Raw genomic sequence first — 15,563 nt, forward strand, 5'->3', positions numbered from 1 at the left:
CTTTATTCATGACCTTTTTACCTCTCCTTCTCTTCATGTCCTTGCCTTAAAAGAGACCTGACTTTCCCCTGAGGACACTGCTTCAGTTGCTGCTCTCTGTCATGGAGGTTATCTTTTTTCCCCACACACTTCGCCCAGTAGGCCATGGTGGTGATGCTGGACTGCTACTCTCCCTCTCCTGCAGATTTCAACCCCTTCTCCCACCTCAATCCCACTCTTTTTCTTCCTTAGAAGCCCATTCCATCCACCTATTCATTCCACTTTCATTCCACTACCTCTCCAGGTAGCTGTCATCTATCAACCACCTGATAAATCTCCCTCCTCCTTTCTCACTGACTTTGATTCCTGGCTTTCCTTCTTCATTGACTCATCTTTCCCTTCCCTTATCCTTGGGGACTTTAAGCTCCATGTTGATGAACCCTCTAACTCTTATGTTTCAAAACTCCTTTCTTTAACTTCTTCATTTGATCTCCAACTCTGCTCTACCACCTCTACTCACCAGCATGGCCACTGCCTTGATCTAGTTTTTGCTTCCAACTGCTTTCTCTCAGACTTTGCCACCTCAGTTCTTCCAATCTCAGACCATCACCTGATAACTTTCACATTAAACCACCCTCCCCCATAGATTCATCCAGTCACCACTTACAACTTTAGGAATCTCCAAGCTGTTGACCCTTGCATCTTTTCATCTCGCCTTTCCTCCACAACTTTGCCTGAATCTGTTGATGAAGCGGTTTCTTCTTATAATACTTAGACACTTTTGCCCCTCCTCTTCCCCGTCCTGTAAGGTGCGCTAAACCCCAGCCTTGGTTCACCCCTACAATTCACTACCTAAGTTCCTGCGCCCGCTCTGTAGAATGTCTCTGGCTAAAATCTCATGCCCATGCAGACTTCATACACTTCTAAGTCATGCTGACCCCTTCCAGTATGCAATTGCACTTGCTAAACAAGACTACTACGACCATTTGACAAACTCTTACAAACAACCCGCACCATTTCTTTGCCACTCTCAATTCCCTCCTCAAACTTCCCTCGCCTCCCTCCTCCCCTTCTCTCTCTGCCCAGACTATGGCTGACTACTTCCATTACAAGATTCACAAAATTAGTCTTGAGTTCTCAACTATTTCACCTTTACCTGCCTCTCCCCCACTTCTTTCCTCTACCTTTCCCCTTGCCTCCACCACTATCTCATCCTTTCCTGAAGTCACAGTGAAAGAAACTGCTCGTCTCTCTTCCTCCAAATTCCTTACTTGTTCCTCTGACCCTGTCCCCACCCGATTCCTCAGCTCCAGCTCCACGGCAGTCATCCCTTCTCTATCTGTCACATCCTCAATCTATCACTCTCCACTGTCACTGTTCCTGCTGCCTTTAAGCATGCTGTAATCATACCACTCCTTAAAAAACCCTCATTGGATCCTACAGTTCTTGGAGGAGAAGTCCATTAATGGCTATTAATCAATTATACTTAGGGAATAGCCACTGCTATTAATTGCATCAGTAGCATGGGTTCTTCTTAGTGTTTGGGTAATTGCCAGGTTCTTGTGGCCTGGTTTTGGCCTCTGTTGGAAACAGGATGCTGGGCTTGATGGACCCTTGGTCTGACCCAGCATGGCAATTTCTTATGTTCTTACCTGTCCTGTCAACTATCATCCCATATCCCTTCTCCCTTTTGCCTCTAAACTACTGTCTTGACTTTCTTACATCTCAAGTTGATCTTCATCCATTCTGGTCTGGTTTTCGCCCTCTACATTCAACTGAAACAGCCCTTGCCAAAGTTTCCACTGACCTGTTTATGGCTAAAGCCAAAGGTCTTTATTCTATCCTTATCCTCCTTGACCTGTATGCTCTTTTGACACTGTTGATCACCACCTACTCCTTGATACTCTGTCCTTGCTTGGATTTTAAGACTCTGTCCTGTCTTGGGTTCTCTTCTTACCCCTTCCATCGCACTTTTAGCTTTTTCTCTGGTGGTTCTTCCTCTACTGCCATTCCACTATCAATGGGTGTGCCTCAGGGCTCCGTCCTGGGCCCTCTTCTCTTCTCACTATATACTAATTCCCTTGGTGCTCTGATTTCATCTCATGGCTTTTAATACCATTTTTATGCTGATGACTCCCAGATCTACCTATGTACACCAGAAATTTCACCAGAAATCCAATCCTGGATCTCGGCCTGCCTGTCTGACATTGCTGCCTGGAGGTCCCTCTGCCATCTTAAACTCAACATGCCTAAGACGGAGCTCCTTATCTTTCCCCCAAGCCCACCTTCCCACTATATCCTTTCTCTTTTTCTATGGATAACACGGACATCGTCCCTGTACCATCAGCTCGTAACCTTGGAGACCTCTTAGACTGCTCTCTCTCTTTCTTTACGCATAACCAAAACACTGATAAAACATGTCGTTTCTTTCTTTATAACATTGCCAAAATCCATCCTTTGCTTTCTGAACACACTACCAGAACCTTTATCCATTCTCTCATCTCCTGCTGCTTAGACTATTGCAACCTGCTCTTCACAGGTCTCCCAGCAAGCCATCTCTCTCCACTGCAATCTGTCCTAAATTCAGCTGGCAAACTTATCTTTCGCCAAAGTTGCTATGCTCACATAACCCCTCTTCTGAAGTCACTGCATTGACTCCCTATCTGCTCCCGCATACAGTTCAAGCTCCTCTTTCTCACCTAAAAATGCCTTCACTCTGCAGCACCTACCTCTCCTTTTTTATCTCTCTCTGTACACCCCTCCTCGTGCACTCTGCTCTTGGATAAGTCACTCCTATCCGTGCCCTTCTCCACTACTGCCAATTCCAGACTCCGTGCTTTCCACCTGGCTATGCCGTGTCATTGGAATAGTTTTCCTGAACTGCTGCGACATGCTCCCTCTCTTGCCTTGTTTAAATCCCATCTAAAGACCAACCTTTTTGAAACCGCTTTTAAATCTTATGCCTGATTTATCTGCTTTTAGTCTTGACTAACTTTCTTTTCTTTTAACCAAGTCTCTTGTCCTGTACGTTTGTCTTATTAGCTCTATTGAGAAGGGACTGTCTTTTTGTATAGCACTGCGTATGTTGTGTAGCGCTATAGAAATGTTAAGTAGTAGTAGTAGGAGAGAAGGAGAAGGGGGGACAGAGAGAGAAAGCAGAGGAGGATAGAGAAAAATGTCCCTCTCTACTCTCTTCCTCCTATTTCTTATCCCAGTGATCCTTCCTCCCTAGCCCCCAGCAGTTCTCAACTCCCAGACATCCTTCACTCATCAAGTGAAGAATGACTGGGAGTTTAACACTCGTGGGGGCTGAGAATGGTGGGATCAATGGAATAAGGAGAAAAAAGAAGAGTGTATTCACACATGTGTGTGTGTGTGTGTGGGTGTGTGTGTGTAATTATGAGAGAGAGGAAGTTCACGCCGGCTCTGGCCCTGTCCCTGCTCCCTTGCACAGGTCATGCCCTGCTCTGCCTCCCCATTCCCCGTTCCACAGTTCCACTTCCTTTCTGTCTACAAATTAAGCCCTGGGTAGGAGGGATAGGCTAGGAGTTCAAAGAAATACTTGCTAGTTGTTTCTGGCAGCTCAAGTCTTTAGGTAATCATCTAGGATAGGGATGGGCAAACTATGGCCCATGGGTCAAACCCAGCCCAAGAACAAGATTTTTTCTGGCCCTCCTCCTGCTGAATTTACCCCATTGTCTCCATCTCACCAGCATCTTGCAGTGATGTCATCAACAATGGCCTGACATTGCGGGCCTTTGTTGATGACATTGTCCGGGTTGTTAGAGGCTGGTGATGATGAACACCATCACGGTGTCAACAATTAAAATTATAGTATGTCAGTGAGGCAGGAAGAGGAGCAGCATATCGGCCCTGCCAGAACTGGCGCGTGCTGACGGTTGACATAGAAAGACCCTTGTGGATGATAGATCCCATCCCACCAGTGGCCGAAAAACTGAGAGAGAGGTCCGTGCGGTGGTGACAGTGGCAACATAAGAGTGAGAAAGGCTCCAAGACTGCCGGCAAAAGAGAGGGGCATTTTGCTTTTTGGACCACTTAATAAAAACATATTGAACATAAAAGAGAGGGGCGCCTGCCTCCGTATATGCATGAATGAATGGGAGCCTGCTTAGGTATGGGTGAGTGTGAGAATGAATGGGTTCCTACCTGGGGGGGGGGGGGGGGGGAGTAGTGAGAGTAAATTGGAGCCTGCCTGGGGATCTGTGTGTGGGTGTGAGATTTGAATGGGAGCCTGCTGGGGGGTCTGTGTGTGTATATGAGAATGAATGGGAGCCTGCTTGGGAGTCTGTGTCTGCGTGTTAGAATTAATGGGAGCCTGTCTGGGGATCTGTTTGTGTGAGTGTTTATGAGAATGAATGGGGCCCTGCTTGGGATCTGTGTGTGAGAATGAATGGGCGCTTGCCTGGTAGTGTGTGTGTGTGTATGAGAAGGAATGAGAGCTTGCCTCTGTGTGCGGTTGTGTGTGAGAATAAATGGGATAGCTTGCTTGGTGGTGTGTGTGTGTTTGAGGAAGCCAGTGAGAGTGTGTTTGTGTGCGAGTGTGCATCTGAGGGAGTCAGTGAAAGTGAGTGCATGTGTGTTTGTATGTGGAGGAGCTAGTGAATAAATGTGTGGGTATGTAGGTAGGTGAGGGAGTATTGTGTGAATGGATGACAGAACATGTGAGTACGAGTGGGTGAGAGAGAACATGTGTTTATGGGTGAGAGAGAGCATTTGTATGTACGTGGGTGAGAGAAAGAGAACATGTTTGTGTAAAAATCCCCTTTTGTCTCTGCCTGCTATCCATGGCAATCTCTGGGCATCTGGAAATCAAAAGTTCCCAGGTATGGAGAGCGGGGTAGTTTTTAAAAATCCTTACTAGTTTTAATTACTAGGGATTATTTGATGTGTCTGTTTTTAAATATTTTATGTGTGGTTACAAGATTTTTATACGAGTTTTTAACTATTTGATGTTATTCTATTTGTTAACTGTTTTGAATTATTTATTTTTATCGGTATAGTTGCTGCTTTGATCCTCTCACTGTGGATATACTTGCCACAGTAAAGCCCCTTCCCCCACCCCACTCACGGAGGTCTAAGGAAGACTCCCTGCCCCGGCTCCAACAGGCACTAGTACTTGTGGCCCTATTTAAAAAAAATGTTTGCCCATCCCTGCTCTAGGACAGTATTTCCCAACCCTTGCACACCCAAGTAACAACTATGTTAACAAAAATGTCGTGTGGCACACCAACCTCCATAGAGCAGGCAGTCCAAACATGGAGAGGATTAGTATGGCCATAAGGAAAGCCCCCACCTGTCTTTTCTTTAAATTTTAAAACACAGGGAGAGAAATCCAAAAACACACAAACTTGTCTCAGAGGATCAGCTCCCTCCATATACCAGGTCAGGAGAAGTCAGTGTGGTGCAGGCACCAAGTCACTTATCTTGACACTACTGCACATGGGTGCCAGAGCTCCTTCACTGCTGCTACTCCCAACACTCAGATGGGCTGATGCAATAAGACGCGCGTTAAAACAGCTGCTCATTAAAACAGACACGTCTCCTAGGCCCCCAATGCAATATTTTAATGAGCTGCTGCATTAAAAAGGACGCGCTAAGGAAGAGTTATGCGTCCCTAGTGCTGAAATGCATCGGGGACCCAGGAGATGTGGCTGTGCGCCCACAATTGCAAACGACGCTCAATACAAGCGTCTGTTTTATCTCGCTTCAGGTCGATTTCATCCAATATACATGCACAATAGCAAGGGCAAAATCGGCCTGGAGTGTGTATATTATGCATCCAGAATTTTTTTCTTAAACACCACAAGCAATAGATTTAAGTATCACAACAATATTAAGTCGGAGGCACCCCAGAGGACAATATTTTTAAATTTGTAATGAACCCTTGTCTTGTGAATTGACTTAACGCTGGCTACAGGGCTGGAGTTGATTTTGCTGCGTTAAAAATTGTGCATATTGGGTGCCCAGCAATTTTCTGCATTTGGGGGGTAATAGTTAATAGCCTCATCTACATGGAATTTACATGTTATAAGCGTTATCAGCTACATGTTTGTTCGGGCGCGCATTTTGGATGTGCTAATCTCCGTATTGCATTGGCTTCTAGTCTAGCACATCCAAAACGTGCGTCTAACCGTGCACAATCCTGTGCGCTAGGCTGGACGCACTCTATTGCACTGGCTCCAGAGTGGGTCACATCCAGTGCTCAGTGCATGTACTCCCCATCTTGCTCAGCTTGGGGATACAACAGAGGCAGAAAAGCTTTCTCATAGCTCAAAAAAAACTGTAAATGCCTTCCCATGCAGCTGCTGCCATGCAAATCTCCTCAGGGACTGTCTTTTTGTATAGCGCTGCGAATGTCATACCAAGGGGGGAAGGTGCATGTGGCTGCCTGTGAACCCGATCCTATAGGCAGCCAAAAAACAGAGAGAGAGAGAGAGGCCATGCAGTCACCATTCGACCTCATCTCACCAGCGGCTGAGCAGAGGACGACACTCCATCTGTGCAGGCTCTTGGTATTAGAACTCGGAAGAGTAGCACTTTATGATGATCTCGCGATGCATGATTTCAGCATGGAGAAAGTGCTAGTCCTGCCAATTTTTAATATTGTGGTGCCTGCACAAATTAGGAGGCAGCAGAACGGGCTTTAGTGCAAGAAGCAGCGATGAGCAATCGGCTCCTCCCCAACAGCCACGCAGCAGTGATGATAGCAGCAGGAATGAGAGAGGCTTGGAGACTGCTGGCAAATCAAAGAGAGGAGGCCTTCCTTCAGTGTGTGTATGTGTATGAATGGGAGCTGTGTGTTAGAATGGGTGCATGCTTGGGTGTCTGTCTGTTTGTGTGAGAGAAAGAGTGCCTGTCTGAGTGTGTCTGTCTGTGTGTGTGAGAGAATGAGTGCCTGCCTGGGGGTCTGTCTGAGTGTGTGAGGGAATGAGTGCCTGCCTGGGGGTCTGTCTGTGTGTGAGAAAATGAGTGCCTGCTTGGGGTCTGTGTGTGAGAGAGAATGAGTGCCTGCCTGGGGGTCTATGTATATGTGTATGAGAGAATGAGTGCTTGCTTGGGGTCTGTGTGTGTGAGAGAATGAGTGCCTGCTTGGGGTTATGTGTGTGTGAGAGAATGAGTGCCTGCTTGGGGTTCTGTGTGTGTGAGAGAATGAGTGCTTGCTTGGGGTCTGTGTGAGTGACAGAATGAGTGCCTGCTTGGGGTCTATGTGTGTGAGAGAGAAAATAAGTGCCTGCCTGGGGGGGTGTGTGTCTGAGTGAGAGAGAGATAATGGGTGCTCGCTTGGGGGTTAATCTGTGTGTGTGTGAGAGAGAATGGGTGCCTGCCTGGGAGTTGGTCTGTGTATGTGTGTGAGAGAGAGAGACAGAATGGGTGCCTGCCTGGGAGTTGGTCTGTGTATGTGTGTGAGAGAGAGACAGAATGGGTGCCTGCCTGAGGGTTGGTCTGTGTATGTGTGTGAGAGAGAGACAGAATGGGTGCCTGCCTGAGGGTTGGTCTGTGTGTGTATGGGTGAGAACGAATGGGTGCCTGCCTGGGTATCCGTGTGGGTGAGTGTCCGTGTGTGTATGAGGGAATTTGGTGAGTCCCGGCCAGCCTCTGTCCCGCTCTGCCCCTCCCAGACCACGCCCACCCAGCCCATCCCTTTTTCAGGGTCCGGCACTTGTGTGCATATCGGGACTTGCGCGCGTGTTCGGCCCTTTTGAAAATGCACATGGCGCATGAGGGACCCGACCATGCGCGGTAGTCCCAATTTTTACACGTGTGGCCCTTTAAAAAGTCGCTCGAATGCCTTTTAAACCTGTAATAATCATCAGCTGGCTATAACAAACAAGTTTGCTAACTTTTTTTCAGAAAAGATTGATAAACTGAATAAGAACTTTCCAAGTACATCTGATTTGCAGGTATCTACCCTTTGTTCAGCTATTACCTGCTGGCATAATTTCTCTCCCATTTCTTGCACTGAAATTCAGCAAGTAATTTCTAAACTCAATCCCACTAATTGCTCTCTTGATCCTATCCCTGTCCATGTGTTGAAAGCAATTTGTGCCGATATTTCCTCCTATCTAGATAAACTAATAAATTTATCCTTGCAAGAAGGGTACTTTCCTGATTCTCTTAAAACTGCTTCCATATGTCCAATATTAAAAAATCCCTCAGCTGATCCAAAAAATCTTGCTAGCTACAGGCCTATCTCCTCATTGCCATTCCTGGCTAAAATCATGGAGAAAGTTGCAACAGCTGGACGAATATCTCAAGGACAATAACCTTATATACAAAAATCAATTTGGGTTTAGAAAAAAACAAAGCACCGAGACACTACTTCTATCCATTTCAGATGTCATCTGGTGCGGGATTGATAGCGGACACAGTTACCTTCTAGTGCTGTTGGATATCCCCGCAGCATTTGGTACATTAGACCATTCTATTCTCATATAAAGACTACTTGATATAGGTATTGCTGGTTTGGTACTTAATTGGCTACATTCTTTTTTATACAATAGATCACAACAAATTTGATGAAACTGAGACATCAACTTGGAGATCTATCAAATCTGGCTTTTCTATAGGATCCGTTTCATTTACTGCACTTTTCAATATCTATTTAATTCCACTTTGCAAATTACTACCTGGTTTAAACCTCAATTACAGAATATATGCGGACAAAGTCCAATTTCTCATTTCTATTGAGAACTCCATTGCACACACACTTAAGGCCCAATTTAAAAAACCTGGCGCGTGTGAAAGCCAAGAGACAAATGCATGGCTGGGCCATGCGCCGCGGGGATTTTTCAGCCGCCTGTGGTACGCGCAGAAGAATGGGTTTGGGAGAAAGGGGTGGGCCGAGGGCAAGGTCTAGGCGCTGTCTCGCTGAAGCTGAAGTGTGTTTCTGGAGAGTAGGCAAGTAATAAAAAAAAAAAAAATAGGCTAGTTAGTGAGGTTTTAGGGGTTGGAGTTAGGTAGGGGGGTTTGGAAAGTTCCCTCCCACAGCGCGCATATCTCCTACAGCACGCTCATCTTGAAAGTTTCCAAAAAGGGGCGGAGCATGGTCTGGTCAGGGCAGGGCGCATTTTGAGGCATGAGCGTGAGATGTGTGCATAAACAGTTCTGCAATGCAGCTTGCGCCGAGGTCCCCTGCTGTGTAACTTTACTTCTGCAATAAGTTAAAAATTAAAGAAAAGTAGGCAGATCTGTGGGGTTTTAAGGGGTTGGGGGCTAACTGGGAGGAGTGAAGGCTATCAAACCAGGAGGTGTTGAAGGACCTCTCTCTTAACTGGGCGAAGTGGGGGCGAACTGGTAAAACTGGGAATGTGGTCAGCCCGTGCCCCTTTTACCGATTTACGCGGTAGAAACGGGATTTGCACACACACACATGCGCCTACTTAAAATTTGGCACCCATGTGCACTTAGCCAGGCTATTTTATAACATGTACGCATGTTATAAAACGGCTGCGTCCCTGGGCACAGGCTGACGTAGGCACGCAAATGTGCACGCTGGTTTGAAAGTTACTGTCCCTGTCCTTATGCAGGAATTGTCTTCAGAATTGAACATCAATTCCTAAATTACATTTTATTCTTAATAGCAAAAACAGATAGGATGATTATTATAAAATAATACAAAATATTAGAATCTATTCACACTGTATCCTCTTGCACAACTATAACTTTTTTGATAAGCAATTCATGCTTACATAACATTTGTTTCCCAAACTTCGCTATAACTAGAACATGATACATTTTTTAAGTCAAGGTTTCATAAGCATTGCGGAATGCATATGCAACAGGAAATAGATAAAACATATTATGCACTAGAGAATAAAACTAGAAAACTAGAATTTTAGAAAGCACATTTTCATACCAATAATAAAGTCTAGAAATTAGAAGTTTTAGTGTGCATTTTGCAAGCTGTTTCTTATGAGATAAATTTGATGGGGAAAAGTAAAACAATTGTTAAAGTACAGTCTTCTAAAATGCACTTTGGTCAGTCTAAATCCATCCGTAAAAGTAAGGTTTGACAAAAATATGTTTCGTGTGATTGCTTTGTGAGTATTGCTTTAGAGGTGGAACAAAAGAAGGATTTTGTTTTCTCCATCATTGCTGATCCCCCTCCCTCACCTTGGCATTCCTAGACAGCTCAAGGAAACTTTGCCAAGGCAGTGCCAAGTGCCCGGCAGCTCTGTCTCACTGACATTACTCAGCTTTGTCCAGGGACGCCTTTGTGGGTGCAGGAGCCCAAGGAAATTGCTCTGCTTGTCTGTCTCCCTAAAACCTGCCCTGAGTTAGAGCACTGCCTCCTTTGAAACAACTCAGCACGGGTCATTGGCTGACAGGGTCCATCTCAGTCACGGCACTCACCTTTCTTTTCTCTCTTCAGGCCTGTGTGCATCACCTATGTGGGGTGCCCAGGCCTGATGATCCCCGATGACTGAGGGATTCAAACCTGCACCCCCTATAGTGCAACGCTTTGTACTGTGGCCTATCCACAGGGTCAGTTCCAAAATCAGCATTTTAAACAAACTTTTCAATTCAGTTAAAGATACCTTAGCAATTATTAGCCTGCAGATTAATAGCCATGCAAGGCTCAAAGCAAATACAAATTAAACTTGAAGGCTAGTAATGAGCATTAGTTTATGGACAGCTCAGCATGAGATGTCAGTATGAAAGCTTCTGCAGTGATGTTATTAAAGGAGGGAATGAGAATTTGCAGAAAGTTGCTGTACCTGATGCCGCTTGTTTAACCCAGACTTACACTGCTTTAAGAAAGGAACAAACAGGATGAAAAAGACAAAGGCTTCTTGAGATTGAGATAAAACAAGAAATATACCTCAATTTAATTAGCACCTGTACATTCATAGAACAATGTTGATCATGTGATTAGTTTTTTCTACAGGTAAATTTTACTAACATGACTAGCATTATTTTACACCAGGATAATGTGACAAACATTTCAGGTAAAATGCCCAAAACATTACAGCTTAGATTTAAAATAATTTTACATATCCAAAATCTTTCCCTATGCTTTTAGTTTTCACATATAACCTTTTCCCATATAGTCCCATGTAAAGTCAACAAATTTGGACAAATTTTAATTCAATAAGAGGATTTAACACACATATTACATATCCACTTATTGAATTAGATTTTATCCAAATTTGTTGACTTTACATGGGACTATATGGGAGAAGTTTATCCATCTATCTATATCTTGTAAGGTATAGTTTTTACACTTCATAACAGGATCAAACAGAGGAATTAATGCCACACAAAGCAGGCATAATTGTAATTATCATTTTCATTCTCTTCTGTTTTCAAATAAGGCCACACCCAGTGGGAGCCTGTGGGATTGACAGCATGTGTGTGTGTGGGAGCGAGAACTTGCGTGCAAGAATGCTTGTGTGTGAGAGAGAGAGCCTGTGTAGCAAACAATTTTAATCAGTAAAGCGATTGATAAATGCCAATAAATAAATAAATAAGAATCATATGAGATCTGCACAGAGTAAAAAAGTTTCTTTTCTCTAAAGTTACAGAACAAATGCTAAAGCACTGGTAGGCTAAATATTAATGAATATATATTAAGGCACCCAATGAAGTTACTAGGTAATACATTTAAAACTAATAAGAGAAAATACTTTTTTTACCTAACGTATAACTAAGCTCTGGAACTCATTGCCAGAGGATGTGGTTAAGGCAGTATGGATAAGTTCCTGGGGGAGAAGGCCATAAACTGCTGTTAATCAAGTTGATTTAGGAAATATCCACTGCTTATTATTGGCATCAGCAGTATGGGATCAATTTAATGTTTGGGTACTTGCCAGGTACTTGTAACCTGGATTGGCCACTTTTGGAAACACCCTCGATCTGACCCAGTAAGACAACTTTTTATGTTCTTAGCAGTTAGGATGTTATGGCATGTCATGCTGCTTATAGATTCTGAGTACATTTTTTAAGGATTTTGTATTATACAATATTCCTGGTGGTGGAGGAAGTTTGTTTTGCTGTTACAGAGGTGACACCAGAATTTGAATATCGTTTTTCTATGGTGAGTGGTAAGGGGAAATATTCTTGTTCTGTTCTGCACCTTTTCTTGGGGGACTGTCCGTGAACCTATCTTTCATAGACTCCTAGACTTCACTCCCATATAGAAGTATTTTTATTGATTGAGGCTCTTGAATAATTTTAAAGGTAGTTTAAAGGTAATTTTAAAGGTAGTTTACCTAGATAATGGCACTATTAATTTTATATTGTTTTTAGTGGGTGCCGCAATGTGAACCGTTGTGATGGTCTATGCTTATACGACGATATATAAAAGTTTAAAAATAAATAAATAAATAAAAATAAATAGTTAAAATTGGCCAGGTATTTCTTTGTTACTTAGAAGATTCTTCTACCTAGAGACACCACCAACATACATGCCCACTTTGTGACAATTGTGCAAAATGTTTGTAGTGATGCCTCTTGCTGTATACGCCCTGTCTCTGCATGTCTAGAATTTGATAAAAGGGAGATGTGGAGAGGATCACTGGACCTTCTTGAAAAAAAAAACAAACCCCAACAAACTATGTTGTGGGGGGGGGGGGGGGGGGAATTTGGGAGGGAAACGTGCACAAAAACCTTTCCATCTCTCCCTTTTAGTGATATGGGCCTGTCTCAAATATCCCTCCTTTTCCTCCTTCACCAAGTTTCTCACTCTCTCTCTCTCTACTCTATAGTCTATTCTCACCAATACTCCTCTCCCCCTCCACCAGTCCAGCCCCACAAGTCTCTCTTTTCCTCTATCAGACCAGCTCTGCCAATCGCTCTCTCTCTCTTCCTCCATCAATTCATCCCACCAGTCGCTCTCTCTCTCCACCAGTTCATCCCCGCAAGTCCATTTCTGTCAGTGTCTCTCTCTCTCTCCTTCCACCAGACCATCTTTACCAGTTTCTCTTTCTCCCTGAACAAGTCCATTTCCAGTCTGTCTCTTTCTCTCCCCACCACTCCATCCCCAGTCTCTCTTTCTCTCCATCCACCAGTCTATCTCTCTCCCTCTCCACCAGCCAATCCTTGCCAATCTCTCACTCCACCAGTCCATTCCACCCAGTTCCTCCAGATACACACATTCAGTATATATCAGTAAGCATTATTTAATAAGTTTTATATAGTGTATTATGAATGAGTCTAGTGTGCATATAATTATTTATTTGTTATTGTATTAATGACTTTCTATATATGGCAAATAATTGCAGGCAACATTTAAAGAGAAGCATGGGGGGGGGGGGGGGGGGGTGGTCCATGAACATTTTGGAGGTTGAAAAGGGGTCCATGATCCCAAAAAGTCTGGGAACCCCTGTTGCAGGCAATACCTTTTTATTGGACTAGCTTAATGCATACAGCTTTTGCAAGTAATTCTCTCTTCATCAGGTCAGTGAAGAAACAGCGTCGTTATACCAGATTTAAATAGTACAGCATCATCTGGATCTTAGGCATACATCATTACAGCTCAGTAAAAAGCGTGGGCGAGCACGGTTGACAGAGGTGATGAAGACAGTACATTTGAAAGTGAGATCATTTCCAAAGTAGACTCAAGTGCGCAAGTCCATTTAGAAAATGGGTCTAACTTACGCATGTTTTTGCTGCCTAATTTAAGCAGGCTGTTTGAAAATTATTGAGACCAATACTTACAGAAAATTCTCTGAAAATCATGACTGCTAGTACTAATTTTATTTCTACCACATATGTAAATTAAATGTAGGTCACAATAATGAGGCAAGTGGCAGACATAAAAGATAACAAATAAAGCATACTAATAAATTAATCTAAATTTTTTAAATGTTTAAATGCAATAAAATACAATAAGATACAATAAATATCATTCTAAAATCAATAAAACCAATATGCAGACTAAGAAACAAAAAAATAATGATAATACATTAAAATCATTTGCTCAGTGTGCTGCAGTAGCCAAGAAAACAAATAGAATACTAGGAATTATTAGGAAAGGAATGGAGAATAAAACAGAGGCGGGCGGATTTTAAAAGCCCTGCTCGCGTAAATCCACCCGGATTTATGTGAGCAGGGCCTTGCGCGCCGGCGCACCTATTTTCCATAGGCCGCCGGTGCGCGCAGAGCCCCGGGACGCGCGTAGGTCCCGGGGTTTGTCGAAGGGGGCGTGTCGGGGGGGGGGGGGCGGGACCCGATGACGCTGCATTTCGGGGGCAGGACGCGGCGCTTCAGGGGCGGGACCGGGGGCATGGCACCGGCCCGGGGGCGTGGTCCAGGCCTCCGGAACAGCCCCTGGGTTGGAGGACAGCGCGCCAGCAGTCCGCTGGTGCATGTAGATTTACGTCTGCTTCTCGCAGGTGTAAATCTAGGAACAAAGGTAAGGGGGGGGGGTTAGATAGGGCGGGGGGGTGGGTTAGGTAGGGGAAGGGAGGGGAAGGTGAGGGGAGGGCGAAAGGAAGTTCCCTCCGAGGCCGCTCCGATTTCGGAGCAGCCTCGGAGGGAATGGAGGCAGGCTGTGCGGCTCGGCGCGCGCCAGCTGCCCAAAATCGGCAGCCTTGTGCGCGCCGATCCAGGATTTTAGAGGATACGCGCGGCTATGCGTGTATCTTATAAAATCCAGCGTACTTTTGTTTGCGCCTGCTGCGCAAACAAAAGTACGCGATCGTGCTGTTTTTTAAAATCTACCCCAGGGTGTAATAATGCCTCTGTATTGCTCCATGGTGTGATCTCATCTTGAGTATTGTGTGCAGTTCTGGATACCACATCTCAAAAAAGACAAAGCAGAATTAGAAAAGTTATAGAGATGTGTGACCAAAATGATAAAGGGGACAGAACAATTCCCCTATGAGGAAAGGCTAAGGAGGTTAGGATTCTTCAGGTTGGAGAAGAGACGGCTGAGGAGAAATATGATAGAGATCTATAAAATAATGAGTGGAACAGAACAGGTGAACGAAAATCTGTTGTTTACTCTTTCAAAAAGAATATAAAGACTAGGAAACATACAATGAAGTTACTAAGTTGTACATTTAAAACTAAATGAAAATATTTTTTCCTCAATGCATAATTAAGCTCTGGAATTTGTTGCCAGAGGTTGTGGTGAAAGCTGTTAATGTAGCTGCATTTAAAAAAAGGTTTGGACAAGTTCCTGGAGGAAAAGTCTATAAACCATTATTAAGGTGGAGTTGAAGAAATCTACCGCTTTTCTCTGATATAAGGAGCATGGAATATATCTACCCCTTGGGATCCTGCCAGGTACTTATGACTTGGATAGGTCAGTGTTGGAAACAGGATACTGGGCTTGATGGACCTTTGGTCTGACCCAGAATGGCAAATCTTATTTTTTAATGAACGGCATGCACCAGGCTATAGTATGGACTAATGGTAACCAAGGTTCTGATATTTAAGAACGCTTGGCCTTGGCAGGTATAATAATATAGAACAGGAGTGGCCAACACCAGTCCTCGAGAGCCACAGACAGGCTAGGTTTTCAGGATATCCACAATTAATATGTAAGAAATAGATTTGCATACAATGGAGGCAGTGCATGCAAATCTACCTCATGCATATTCATTGTGGATATCCTG

The 15,563-nt window shown here is 44.2% G+C and overlaps 1 protein-coding gene across 8 annotated transcripts in view; it reads right to left on the reverse strand.

Annotated features, from left to right (window-relative positions):
* The window catches only part of KIDINS220 (kinase D interacting substrate 220), a 376,999-nt gene that overhangs the window by 49,131 nt on the left and 312,305 nt on the right, over window positions 1–15,563 (reverse strand). For 4 of the 8 annotated variants that reach the window (XM_029595825.1, XM_029595820.1, XM_029595821.1 and 1 more), the window contains one exon: window positions 10,719–10,751. The exons of 3 other annotated variants lie outside the window; for them this stretch is intronic. In XM_029595825.1, coding sequence (XP_029451685.1) covers window positions 10,719–10,751 — 33 coding nt within the window. The remainder of the gene's footprint in view (window positions 1–10,718; window positions 10,752–15,563) is intronic. One more of the 8 variants, XM_029595823.1, reaches the window with a different exon arrangement.

The sequence above is a fragment of the Rhinatrema bivittatum genome, chromosome 3, assembly GCF_901001135.1.
Source record: "Rhinatrema bivittatum chromosome 3, aRhiBiv1.1, whole genome shotgun sequence".
Taxonomy (NCBI): Eukaryota; Metazoa; Chordata; class Amphibia; order Gymnophiona; family Rhinatrematidae; genus Rhinatrema; species Rhinatrema bivittatum.